Source organism: Oncorhynchus gorbuscha, unplaced genomic scaffold (genome assembly GCF_021184085.1).
Source record: "Oncorhynchus gorbuscha isolate QuinsamMale2020 ecotype Even-year unplaced genomic scaffold, OgorEven_v1.0 Un_scaffold_556, whole genome shotgun sequence".
In the NCBI taxonomy this organism is placed as follows: domain Eukaryota; kingdom Metazoa; phylum Chordata; class Actinopteri; order Salmoniformes; family Salmonidae; genus Oncorhynchus; species Oncorhynchus gorbuscha.
The window spans coordinates 309,482-324,140 of NW_025745389.1; the positions used below are offsets into that span (position 1 = coordinate 309,482).

A 14,659-nucleotide genomic window follows, 5' to 3' on the forward strand; every position below is an offset into this window, starting at 1 on the left:
TCTCTCTCTCTCTCTCTCTCTCTCTCTCTCTCTCTCTCTCTCTCTCTCTCTCTCTCTCTCTCTCTCTCTCTCTCTCTCTCTCTCTCTCTCTCTCTCTCTCTCTCTCTCTCAGAGGACCTGAGCCCTAGAACCATGCCTCAGGACTACCTGGCATGATGACTCATTGCTGTCCACAGTCCACCTGGCTGTGCTGCTATTCCAGTTTCAACTGTTCTGCCTGCGGCTATGGAACCCTGACCTGTTCACCGGATGTGCTACCTGTCCTAGACTTGCAGTTTTCAACTCTCTAGAGACAGCAGGAGTGGTAGAGATAGTCTCGATGAACGGCTATGAAAAGCCAACTGACATTTACTCCTGAGGTGCTGACCTGTTGCACCCTTGACAACTACTGTGATTATTATTATTTGACCATGCTGGTCATTTATGAACATTTGAACATCTTGGCCATGTTCTGTTATAATCTCCACCCGGCACAGCCAGAAGAGCACTGGCCACCCCTCATAGCCTGGTTCTTCTCTAGGTTTTGTCCTTTCTAGGGAGTTTTTCCTAGCCACCGTTCTTCTACACCTGCATTGCTTGCTGTTTGGAGTTTTAGGCTGGGTTTCTGTACAGCACTTTTGATATATCAGCTGATGTAAGAAGGGTTATACAAATACATTTGACTTGAAGACAGACCCAACATGCTGTAAGTCATAGTTATTCGTTTCAAATCAATTAAGCATTTCAGGCACACACTCCAAATACAAACACAGAAAAGCTTCACCAAAAAGTGCCAAACCAAATATTTCATAATTGAAATAAAATAAAATAAAATACCAGAAAACCCTCTCCCCTTCCCTCTGAAGCTAGGACAGCAGAGTCCCTGCCCATCTTCTGAAAACATCTGAAACCCTACCTCTTCAAAATAGTATCTTAAATCCCACAGCACCCACCTGCACCCCCCCCCCCAAAATAATGTTTTACTTTACTCTAAAGATGAATGGATTAATTGTAAGTCCCTCTGGATAAGAATGTCTGCTAAATGAATAAACTGTACAAATGTTAATCAATCTCTGTAGTTGGTTGCATTTCCTAAAGCCTAAGTAATCCACTTTTACGTGACATCACATTTTGTTAATTTGCATTGTTATTTTCAAGCATTCGGATGGGACGTGAGTGCTACAAATTGTATGAATCAATGAGTCCTGCACATTGTTTGGTCGGCTGTGTGGCTATACTATTAGGCTTATGGTTAGAATATTTTGTCAAATGACGTCTCACCATTATTTCTCGCATTTATTTCATGTTGATCAATATTTCCGCTATGCTTGCCTATTGTAGCTGATCAAATAAATGTCTATTGTAATTTATAATGCTAATAGAGGCACCAATAAATTGTCCAGCTCACTTATTGTATGCTCTTTTCAAGTACACTCCCTTATATCTGAGCTTCTAAAGTGACTCAGGGTATACTAATTATTGTGAAGAAGTGTATTCAGTGAACTGTATTCTATAATTAGTTAGAAAACAATAGTAATGCAATTGTGTATTGCTGCTGTTTGTCTGATATCAAAAGTCCATGATCAGCTCTGTTGACCATGTTAGCATTTTGCTGAGGCAATGGGGTGAGGTACACTATTTCTGTTCGGAATGACATGTGGCCCATTATTTACATGGTCCTCAATGACGTGCATGTTTACCTTGTTTACATGTGCATGTTTACCTGGCAACAACAACATGAGTGTTTCAAAGAGCTGTCAGTCAAGGCAAACTCATTAATAAAAGATCCCCGCCCACTCATTCTGTTCTTTCAGGTTCCCTGATAGTTAGAGATGAGAGAGGGTACAATTTCTTCAATTCTGAGCATTTTATTTGTGTAAAAATATTATGGGTGATGTTTTGGCTATTTTTACTTGGGGAATAGGATGACTGTGCAGGACCTTTTTAAGGACAGGAGTTTTTCAGGATAAATAAAAATGAAATGAAGATGAGCACAGGCTAAATCCTCGAGGAAAACCTGGTTCAGTCTGCTTTCCACCTGACACGTGAAGATTAATGAACCTTTCAGCAGGAAAATAACCTAAAACACAAGGCCAAATCTACACTGGAGTTTGTGAACGGCCGAGTTTTGACTTAAATGTACTTAAGCAAGACATGAATGGTTGTTTAGCAATGATCAACAACAAATTTGACAGAGCTTGAAGATCTTGTAGAAGAATAATGCAAATATTGTGGAATAATTCAATGGGTATTAATACTTTCTGAAGGCATTGTATCTTGAGTAGATAAGTATTCAACCCCCCTAGTCAATACATGTTAGAATCACCTTTGGCATCATTTATAGCTGTGAGTCTTTCACATCTGGATTGTACAACATTTGTCTGGGTAAGAATCATCTAATAATGGTAAAATATGAACACAATATTTATCTGGACACTTTCAAATTGTTATATTGCTACGATGCAAATATGCACTTTCTGTATCCTGTGCATGTGATAAATATTGATTTTAATTGATATAGTGTTTATTTACCAGAGACGGTAATGTGAAGTACAGCATGACCCGTACCAAAGTTAGATTAGGATACAGGCCAAGGACTAGATAAAGTGTATTTTTGCTACTACTTTCACCACTTTTAGCCTTGAAATCTTTGGATGCTTACTACACTACCTTACTCACTCTGTTTAGCACATGGCCTCACATGTGAATTCTTAAAGAGATGATTGGGGTGAAGGTTTAAGATGCTGAATGGTTGTAGACCACAGGAGATTGGTGGTACCTTAATTGGGGAGGATGAGCTTGAGCTAATTCAATGTAAAAAAAACACCATTTAAAATGTTGCTACATAGGACCGAATCGAGACAGTCGGTCACGAATTAGTTTACATCCCTGTTAGAAAGCAATTCTCCTTTGTCAAGATAATCCATCCACCTGACAGGTGTGGCATATCAGGAAGCTGATTGAACAGCATAATCATTACACAGGTGCACCTTGTGCTGGTGACAGTAGAAGGCTACTCTAAAATGTGCAGTTTTGTTACACAACACAATGCCACAAATGTCTCAAGTTTTGAGAGATTGTGCAATTAGCATGCTGACTGCGGGAATGTCCACCAGAGCTGTTACCAGATAATTTCATGTTAATTTATCTAATATAATGCCATTTTAGAGAATTTGGCAGTACGTCCAACCGACCTCACAACCGCAGACCAGGTGTAACCACGCCAGCCCAGGACCTCCACATCTGGTTTCTTCACCCGCGGGATCATCTGAGACCAGCCACCGAAAATGTTTAACTGTGGGTTTGCATAACCAAAGTATATCGGCAAAAACTTTCATAAAAGGTCTCTGCGTGCTCACAGATGAATCCCGGTTGAAATTGTACCGGGCAGATGGCAGTCAGCATTTATGGCATCGTGTGGGCGAGCAGTTTGCCGATGTCAAACTTGTCTATATAGTCCAAATCAGGTTGATCCATACTTTTTCAAAAACATTTTTTACCAATCTATTGAACTTACAGGTAACAAACGATCCAATCATTATGGTGGGAGACTATAACACAGTGTTAAGTACATCAATGGTCCGTAAAGGAAATCCCTACAACCCTGACATTGTGAGATATACAGGCAGACTTAATCAAGCTAGTCATCTTGATTACTTTCTTGTCTTTTTCTCACTTTGCATCAAATGTTAAAAAGTATTGATAGGAGACATCATCGAATTGGCCTTCACATAACAGAATTTCCACGTGCAACATAAGTTCAGCAAATCCCTTTATTGATTGGGATACGTTTAAAATGTACCTTCAGATGTTATTGAATTCAGTTTGTCTAAAAGAGACAAGACTAACAAGGGAAATAAAGGAACTAATAGTGCAGGTAGATATCAATAAATATGGTACTACAGAGATATAAATCAAGATAGAGGAAAAACAAAAAGAAGTGGAGGATCTTCTTCAAGAATGATCTAATGTAATCTATTACAAAAATACATCAAAACTGGATGGAATATGGAGAAAAATGTACCAAATTATTCCTGAATCTTCAACACAGGAACGCTTTCAAAAATTACATGCAGAAACTCGTTACTAAAGACGGAGTCATCCATGAGTCTCCGAATGACATTTTAAAGGAGGAAGCTAAATATTTGAGAGACGTGTTTTCTTTTTCGTTTTCTCCGCACCCTCTGAATGATGTAAGGAATTATTTCCAAATAATATATATATATTTTTTGAATTAACAAAATATCAGTACGAAGGCCAGGAATAACTTTTTGAGGCTACTAAATCCTTTCAGTCTGGAAAAAAACCCAGGGCTTGATAGCTTACAGGTAATCTCCATTATTAGCTTGTTTTAACTACTTCTATAGGAATGGTAGTCTTTCAGGTACTCAGCAGGAAGGTCTGATTTCACTATAATTAAAACAAGACCATGATCGCAAATATAAAGATCCAGTCCAGCTAGAAAACTGGATGCCTCTTACACAAAACAATACTAGCGAAATGCATAGCATTCAGAATTAAAAAGGTTTTCCAGGTACTGTTTATCCTGATCAGACAGGTTTTTTACATGGACAATACATTGGAGATAATATACGACAACTACTAGAAATAATAGACCAACATGAAACATCTAAAGAAGCCAGGCCTGGTATTTATAGCATATTTTGAAAAGGCCTTTGATGAAGTAAGACTGGATTTTATACACAGTATAAATGCCTGAATAATTTTTTTATTTATTATTCAATGGGTAAAAGTAATGTATAGCAACCCCAGGTGTAAAATAGTAAATAGCGGCTACTTCTCAGAGAGATTTGAACTGTAAAGAGGCATTAAAAAGGGGGGTCTGCTGTCAAATAACAACATTAGAGGCTTAAATACAAAGATGTCCATGTATGCCGATGACTCAAGCTTTAAGTCTGCAAGCTAGATCCCTGCAATGTCTCATTGAAGATCTAGGTAACCTTTCTGTACTTTCTAATTATGACAAGTGTAACATATTACGTACTGGATCTTTAAAAAACACAACTTTGACATTACCCGGCAGTTTACCTTTAAAATGGACTGACGATAAAGTAGACCTACTCAGTATTCATATCGCGAAATATATCAAAGAGCTCCCCACAATGAATTTCATGAGAACACTAGTAATAACAGACAAGATCCTGCAACCATGGAGAGGTAAATACCTGTCTATTTATGGGAAAAAAATGACACTGATTAACTCCTTAGTCATATCTCAGTTAACTCACTTATGGCGCTGCCTACTCCTGATGATTTGTTAATTAAAAAAAAATATGAGCAAAAAATATTTTGCTTTATCTGGGATAAGGTGTGCCTATCTATATAATGAATATGAACTGGTTGGGCTGAGACTATTAAATATAAAAGCACTAAACCTTTCTATAAAAGCATCACTTATACAAACGTTTTACTTGAACCCAAAATGGTTCTCAAGTAGATTATGAAGAAAAGCTCATCCCTTGTTTAAAAATGGCCATATTGCCTTTGTGCAGATTGCCATGTCTCATTTTTGATGAACTGAAAATTAAACCTTGTTTAAAGTATCTCTCTTTTTAAAACAAGCATTGCAGAGCTGGTTACAATTTCAATTTTATCCCACGGAAAAGATAGAACAAATATTACAATATTACAAATATTGTTCTAAATTGAGCAGCTGCTGAAAAATGAGCTCCTGTATTTATTGAGATTTAAATGTTTTTTTAGAGTGAAGTACATCGAAAAAATCAAGAGAAAACTGCAAGACTCAATAGAAGACAAAACAAGGAACAAACTAAACAAGACAGGCTTTTGAAAAATTAACTATTTTTTTCATAAAATTGTACAGTTATCTTAGCTAGGTGAATTGCTAGCAGAATTGTTTACTTGTTGCTAAGCAGTTGCTAGGGACTCTCCTGGAAGAAGCTAGCTAGCTTACAAAGAATAACAACAAAAAATATCTAGTTAACAGAAGAAAGGAAGACAAAATAAGGACAAAAGAAGGACAGAAGAAAAAGGAAAAGAAAGAGGACAACAAAGTGAAACAGTCAGCACTTCTATTGCAACTTCGTATTTCGTCGTCCTAACGTAGTCTACACTGCTATCTGCCCAGCAGCTAGCCAGCTAGCAAACGTCCACCGTCTACCGAATAGCAGCACTGTAGAAACTATTACACTCAACTGAACGACTTGATTAGTGTAGTGTTAGCTAGCTACATAGTTGTCTTTGCTGTCTTCGTATCCAAGATAATTGTGTAGTTTAGAGCGTGTAGTCTTAGAGTGATTATCTTAATTTACCGAGGTTAGCTAGCCAGCTATTTGTCTTCCTTAACGTAGGAGACACTGCTAGCTAGCCAACAGCTAGCCAACGTCTACTGAATAGAACTTCCGCACTCAACAACCCGGTCGCATTCCGCTTCGCTCCACAGGTAGTATCACATTTTTCATTTTATTTCATTACAGCACAACGGTTTGATTTGTTTGATCGTAGCTAGCTACATAGCTAGCTACATAGCCGTCTGTGTATCAAAGATAATTGTGTAGTCTAGAGCGATTTTCTAGGTTAGCTAGCCAGCTATTGTCGTTCTTTTAACGCAACGTAACGTAATCAACAGTGCTAGCTAGCCAGCTAGCCCCCGAATAGCAGCACTGTAGAAACTACTACACACAACGGAACGACTTGATTAGTGTAGTGTCAACAACGCAGCCACTGTCAGCTAGCCTACAAAGTCAACAACGCAGCCACTGCCAGCTAGCCTACTTCAGCAGTACTGTATCATTTTTAATAATTTTAGTCAATAAGATTCTTGCTACGTAAGCTTAACTTTCTGAACATTCGAGACGTGTAGTCCACTTGTCATTCCAATCTCCTTGCATTAGCGTAGCCTCTTCTGTAGCCTGTCAACTATGTGTCTGTCTATCCCTGTTCTCTCCTCTCTGCACAGACCATACAAACGCTCCACACCGCGTGGCCGCTGCCACCCTAATCTGGTGGTCCCAGCGCGCACGACCCACGTGGAGTTCCAGGTCTCCGGTAGCCTCTGGAACTGCCGATCTGCAGCCAACAAGGCAGAGTTCATCTCAGCCTATGCCTCCCTCCAGTCCCTCGACTTCTTGGCACTGACAGAAACATGGATCACCACAGATAACACTGCTACTCCTACTGCTCTCTCTTCGTCCGCCCACGTGTTCTCGCACACCCCGAGAGCTTCTGGTCAGCGGGGTGGTGGCATAGGGATCCTTATCTCTCCCATGTGGTCATTCTCTCTTTCTCCCCTTACCCATCTGTCTATCGCCTCCTTTGAATTTCATGCTGTCACAGTTACCAGCCCTTTCAAGCTTAACATCCTTATCATTTATCGCCCTCCAGGTCCCCTCGGAGAGTTCATCAATGAGCTTGATGCCTTGATAAGCTCCTTTCCTGAGGACGGCTCACCTCTCACAGTTCTGGGCGACTTTAACCTCCCCACGTCTACCTTTGACTCATTCCTCTCTGCCTCCTTCTTTCCACTCCTCTCCTCTTTTGACCTCACCCTCTCACCTTCCCCCCTACTCACAAGGCAGGCAATACGCTCGACCTCATCTTTACTAGATGCTGTTCTTCCACTAACCTCATTGCAACTCCCCTCCAAGTCTCCGACCACTACCTTGTATCCTTTTCCCTCTCGCTCTCATCCAACACTTCCCACACTGCCCCTACTCGGATGGTATCGCGCCGTCCCAACCTTCGCTCTCTCTCCCCCGCTACTCTCTCCTCTTCCATCCTATCATCTCTTCCCTCTGCTCAAACCTTCTCCAACCTATCTCCTGATTCTGCCTCCTCAACCCTCCTCTCCTCCCTTTCTGCATCCTTTGACTCTCTATGTCCCCTATCTTCCAGGCCGGCTCGGTCCTCCCCTCCCGCTCCGTGGCTTGACGACTCAATGCGAGCTCACAGAACAGGGCTCCGGAAGGCCGAGCGGAAATGGAGGAAAACTCGCCTCCCTGCGGACCTGGCATCCTTTCACTCCCTCCTCTCTACATTTTCCTCCTCTGTCTCTGCTGCTAAAGCCACTTTCTACCACTCTAAATTCCAAGCATCTGCCTCTAACCCTAGGAAGCTCTTTGCCACATTCTCCTCCCTCCTGAATCCTCCTCCCCCTCCCCCCCTCCTCCCTCTCTGCAGATGACTTCGTCAACCATTTTGAAAAGAAGATCGACGACATCCGATCCTCGTTTGCTAAGTCAAACAACACCGCTGGTTCTGCTCACACTGCCCTACCCTGTGCTCTGACCTCTTTCTCCCCTCTCTCTCCAGATGAAATCTCGCGTCTTGTGACGGCCGGCCGCCCAACAACCTGCCCGCTCGACCCTATCCCCTCCTCTCTTCTCCAGACCATTTCCGGAGACCTTCTCCCTTACCTCACCTCGCTCATCAACTTATCCCTGACCGCTGGCTACGTCCCTTCCGTCTTCAAGAGAGCGAGAGTTGCACCCCTTCTGAAAAAACCTACACTCGATCCCTCCGATGTCAACAACTACAGACCAGTATCCCTTCTTTCTTTTCTCTCCAAAACTCTTGAACGTGCCGTCCTTGGTCAGCTCTCCCGCTATCTCTCTCAGAATGACCTTCTTGATCCAAATCAGTCAGGTTTCAAGACTAGTCATTCAACTGAGACTGCTCTTCTCTGTATCACGGAGGCGCTCCGCACCGCTAAAGCTAACTCTCTCTCCTCTGCTCTCATCCTTCTAGACCTATCGGCTGCCTTCGATACTGTGAACCATCAGATCCTCCTCTCCACCCTCTCCGAGTTGGGCATCTCCGGCGCGGCCCACGCTTGGATTGCGTCCTACCTGACAGGTCGCTCCTACCAGGTGGCGTGGCGAGAATCTGTCTCCTCACCACGCGCTCTCACCACTGGTGTCCCCCAGGGCTCTGTTCTAGGCCCTCTCCTATTCTCGCTATACACCAAGTCACTTGGCTCTGTCATAACCTCACATGGTCTCTCCTATCATTGCTATGCAGACGACACACAATTAATCTTCTCCTTTCCCCCTTCTGATGACCAGGTGGCGAATCGCATCTCTGCATGTCTGGCAGACATATCAGTGTGGATGACGGATCACCACCTCAAGCTGAACTTCGGCAAGACGGAGCTGCTCTTCCTCCCGGGAAGGACTGCCCGTTCCATGATCTCGCCATCACGGTTGACAACTCCATTGTGTCCTCCTCCCAGAGCGCTAAGAACCTTGGCGTGATCCTGGACAACAAACTGTCGTTCTCAACTAACATCAAGGCGGTGGCCCGTTCCTGTAGGTTCATGCTCTACAACATCCGCAGAGTACGACCCTGCCTCACACAGGAAGCGGCGCAGGTCCTAATCCAGGCACTTGTCATCTCCCGTCTGGATTACTGCAACTCGCTGTTGGCTGGGCTCCCTGCCTGTGCCATTAAACCACTACAACTCATCCAGAACGCCGCAGCCCGTCTAGTGTTCAACCTTCCCAAGTTCTCTCACGTCACCCCGCTCCTCCGCTCTCTCCACTGGCTTCCAGTTGAAGCTCGCATCCGCTACAAGACCATGGTGCTTGCCTACGGAGCTGTGAGGGGAACGGCACCTCAGTACCTCCAGGCTCTGATCAGGCCCTACACCCAAATAAGGGCACTGCGTTCATCCACCTCTGGCCTGCTCGCCTCCCTACCACTGAGGAAGTACAGTTCCCGCTCAGCTCAGTCAAAACTGTTCGCTGCTCTGGCTCCCCAATGGTGGAACAAACTCCCTCACGACGCCAGGACAGCGGAGTCAATCACCACCTTCCGGAGACACCTGAAACCCCACCTCTTTAAGGAATACCTAGGATAGGATAAAGTAATCCTTCTCACCCCCTCCCCCCTTAAAATATTTAGATGCACTATTGTAAAGTGGTTGTTCCACTGGATGTCATAAGGTGAATGCACCAATTTGTAAGTCGCTCTGGATAAGAGCGTCTGCTAAATGACTTAAATGTAAATGTAAATTACAAAAAATATTATGGTTAAACTCAAATGTGCAGGTTGATAAAAGACCTGTATTTATGTTTGAAAGGGGCCTTTTGATTTTTAAATGATATTGTAAATTGGAATTGTAGATTTATGTCTTTCATGGACCGATCTTAATTGTATGGAATGGTCTGCTCAATCCAAGATTACAACCAATTGATCACAGCATTACAGCAAAACTGGAGGAAGCAGGTGGCAGTGGTAGAGAACTGGTAGAGAACTGGTATGTCTGTCCAATATAAAGGATAAAAGTTTCATTTGAGGACCGGGATGTTGACAACTGTGCCATACAGATTACAAAATAGCTGGAAAGAGATTTTTGATGTACCGATTCCATGGAATAGGGTGTATGACTTGATATATAAAACAATGCAAGAATCAAGGTGGGTTCGTGTCCCGAAATGACTTGGTGGGAGATCTGTCGACGTGCCCCTGACCCTGGTTGCTCCTGTGACTCGCTCTGGATGGGAGTGTCTGCTAGATGACTGAATGTAATGTAAATGTTGAGCGGTTTCACTGCAGGTAGATTGTACGTTTAAATATACAATCAAAATAAAATATGTATATACAGTTGAAGTCGGAGGTTTACATACACCTTAGCCAAATACATTTAAACTCAGTTTTAAATCATTCCTGACATTAAATCCTAGTAAAAATGTCCTGTCTTAGGTCAGTTAGAATCACCACTTAATTTTAAGAATGTCAAAATAATAGTAGAGAGAACGATTTATTTCACATTCCCAGTGGTTCAGAAGTTTACATACACTCAATTAGTATTTGGTAGCATTGTCTATAAATTGTTTAACTTGGGTCAAACGTTTCGGGTAGCCTTCCATAAGCTTCCCACAATATGTTGGGTGAATTTTGGCCCATTCCTCCTGACAAAGCTGGTGTAACTGAGTCAGGTTTGTAGGCCTCCTTGCTCGCACATGCTTTTTCAGTTCTGCCGACAAATTTTCTATAGGTTTGAGGTCAGACCTTTGTGATGGCCACTCCAATACCTTGACTTTGTTGTCCTTAAGCCATTTTGCCACGACTTTGGAAGTATGCTTGGGGTCATTGTCCACCTGGAAGACGCATTTGCGACCAAGCTTTAACTTCCTGACTGATATCTTGAGATGTTGCTTCAATATATCCACATAATATTCCTGCCTCATGACGCCATCTATTTTGTGAAGTGCACCAGTCCCTCCTGCAGCAATGCACCCCACAACATGATGCTTCCACCCCCGTGCCTCATAGTTGGGATGGTGTTCGTCGGCTTGCAAGCCTCCCTCTTTTTCCTCCAAACATAACGATGGCCATTATGGCCAAACAGTTCTGTTTTTGCTTCATCAGACCAGAGGACATTTCTCCAAAAAGTACGATCTTTTTATCTCCATGTGCAGTTGCAAACCATAGTCTGGCTTTTTTTATGGCGGTTTTGGAGCAGTGTCTTCTTCCTTGCTGAGCGGCCTTTTAGGTTATGTCGATATAGGACTCATTTTAATGTGGATATAGATACTTTTGTACCTGTTTCCTCCAGCATTTTCACAATGTCCTTTGCTGTTGTTCTGGGATTGATGTGCACTTTTCGCACCAAAGTGCATTCATCTCTAGGAGACAGAATGCATCTCCTTCCTGAGTGGTATGACGGCTGGTGGTCCCATGGTGTTTATACTTGCGTACTATTGTTTGTACAGATGAACGTCGTACCTTCAGGTGTTTGGAAATTGCTCCCAAGGATTAACCAGACTTGTGGAGGTCTACAATTCTTTTTCTAAGGTCTTGGCAGATTTCTTTTGATTTTCCCATGATGACAAGCAAAGAGGCACTGAGTTTGAAAGTAGGCCTTGAAATACATCCACATGTATATATAAATATATATATATATACAGTCGGAAGTTTACATACACTTAGGATGGAGTCATTAACTTCTTATTGACAGGGGGCAGTATTTTCATGTCTGGATGAAATGCATGCTCAAATTCAACTGGCTGCTAATTAATCGAACAAAAGGACCATTTGTGATGTTTATGGGACATATTGGAGTGGCAACAAAAGAAGCTGTTAGCTATTAAAAGAGGAGAGACAGAGACACTCAGACAGTCATGTGACCACTGTGATGTTGATCAGCAGGAGGTTTACCCTTAAGAGCAACACACACAAACACAAAATGTGGCAGGCTAACCTCTCCAACGCCATGGGCAGACGACTTCTAAACTCTAACCAATAAGAACAACAGCCACTCACCTCCTCCGTTCTTCTGACACAGGTAGGGGAACCTCCAGACATTGCCCAGGCCTACAGAGTAGCCCACCTGGGCCAGGATGTACTGCAGCTTGCTGTTCCAGGCTGGCCTCGCTGCATCATCTTCTGCGTCCGAGCCTTCGTCCTCCACGTCCATGTCTCCATTGAGGCTGAGCTCCTTCCCTTCCCCATCACCTCTGCCGCCTCCCACGATCAGCGAGCTCTTCTTAAAAGAATCATGACAAGTGTCCTCGTTGGATAGCAGGTCTTTGACGGACTCCCTGACATCATCGTCAAGCTCTCTCTTGACGGCCTTGCTGTTTTTGGGCATTTGATAAAGCAGACCAGGGCGAGGGGTGGAATGTCTTTGGGCTAGTTGCGGGAGGGGTGTGGGAGCAGTGCAGTTCTGGTAGTTATTCTGAAATCCGGCTAGTGTCTGTACAAGGCAAGGGCTTAGAGATGGTCTGTCAGGGGTTGGATAAAGTATCTGTCTTGGAGGTTTGTGATGGAGGGTTGAGAAGGAGTTGTTTATTTCTTCATTGTCACAAAATGCCTGAGGGGAAAGAAATCCAAAACCAAAATGACTTAAGGGTACAATGTAAATATAAAAAATGCAATATGCATTACTTCAGGGAAAACAGCATGAGGGTGTATGATTCATAGCGATGCGATAACTGGTAGATGTTAACACAGGACCCATGTTTTATGAAAATCAGACTACAATATTGAACTTTTCCTCATCAGCATATGGCAAAAGGAAATCAAACAAAATACTAGGGTACAACATCCACAACTCCAGTAAAGGCAGAATGAGAGTGTGTATTGCTGATATCACCACTCTCTGATGGTGACACAGAACTCATGTTTTAAAGAAATCAGATACTGTATTTACTCAAAGAAGAGAGCGGAGGAGAGAGGAAGTAAGGGGGGGGGGGTCTGGGTCTGTCAAAAATCAATTCCGCACAAGGAAATCATATGACAAATGTGACCAAAATCGACGAATGTACCATTGTCTATTTATTGTCTACATTTATTGAAACATGGATTGGACTTTTGCTATGACAGGTCTGATATCGAGACGACCATGTATCCTCGCCTCTAAATAATTCATCCCCAACGCCAAGCACGAGGCAATTTGCATACCAACCCAAACACGCATTGTCCTCGCAACTCAACATGAGCGCAGAGAAAACCAACAAACGTAAAATGTAACAAAAAATGACCCCGAATATAGCCCTTATTAAGGTATTAGTATAATAGTTGTGATGTGATCATGCTTCGGCCGATAGTTCTTAAAATCCCCATTGTGCATAAATGAAACCCCAAAAAGCACGAAATTATACAATGTTGCAATGGTGCAGAATATAGCAGTCTTCTCTTTCCCTTTTGACCGACCCGTGGTTTAAGTGGTTAAATGATTTCCTTTGACCACTTCCAGATTAGCCTTGTTCATTCACTAAGTATGGGCTTCATTTCATCAGCAAATAAACGTACATTGTAATAAACGTACATTTTAGGGTGTAGGTGGAGTAGTACACTAGGCTGTAGCCTATATACAGAAAGATTGAAACCTATTCATATTGTCTTGTTAATATCATTTGACTGTTGTATTAAATGTACATGTGCATTTATATTTATGATGAAATAAGAAATCGTTCCATGTTCCTAATGAATACGTCGCGGTATGGCATATTCCACTATAAAGGGCTACATTAAGCCATTAAAAAGGCAAGACATGCATGTGTATGTGGATACAAAAAATGCATGATTAAATACATAGCCTACATGTCGAAAAAGTAATGGATGAGAGGAATACCTGGCGCCATGTTGTTTATTCAAGAGACAATTTGTTGAAGGAATGAACATAAATTAATTCCTCCCTCCCCGCCCAGCCGCATCTCCTCTGTAGTGCCATCCATGTGCGGTATTTCATCATACGCTCACTGCCCACATCCTCCGCAATGCAACAACATTCTATTCAGCTCAAAACATATATTTATTGTAAATGATGTTTACCTTTAGTATAGATTCGTCTTCTGTAAAATTCAGATGTTGGTCTTTTTCGGAAAGAAGCGTCTCAAGGAATGAAATTGTGACAGAAGCACATGCACGGGGGAGACATCATCACTCGTGGTGCGTCTCTGGTCCTATACTGCCGGTGTAGTGTTGTGCGAAACAAACTCAAGGTCTTCGACTAGTCTGCGTTTTAGTAATAGGCTACAGGCAGAGCGGTGATAGGAGTGCTCGGCTTCTCTCTTCGTCAATATTTGATTCAAAAGCCCATTATTTTTTGCTCAATTTTTCCCTATATATTTAGGTCGATTTAATATGGTATACTTATATTCAAACCCCTCGTGAATGCGCACGATAAACTAAATACTCGTTTTAAAAATGTCTAATCTCCCCTATTTGCACTTGGTATGATCCACTACTAACC

At 42.5% G+C, this 14,659-nt stretch overlaps 1 protein-coding gene across 1 annotated transcript in view; it reads right to left on the reverse strand.

Annotated features, from left to right (window-relative positions):
* LOC124018669 (sodium-dependent neutral amino acid transporter B(0)AT2-like) overlaps positions 1-14,388 on the reverse strand; it is a 57,027-nt gene extending 42,639 nt beyond the window's left edge. Inside the window, exons 1-2 of the mRNA XM_046334009.1 lie at positions 14,239-14,388; positions 12,226-12,775 (exon numbers count right to left, since the gene is read on the reverse strand). Coding sequence (XP_046189965.1) covers positions 12,226-12,553 — 328 coding nt within the window. The 5' untranslated portion in view covers positions 12,554-12,775; positions 14,239-14,388. The remainder of the gene's footprint in view (positions 1-12,225; positions 12,776-14,238) is intronic.
* Positions 14,389-14,659: the final 271 nt, after the last annotated feature.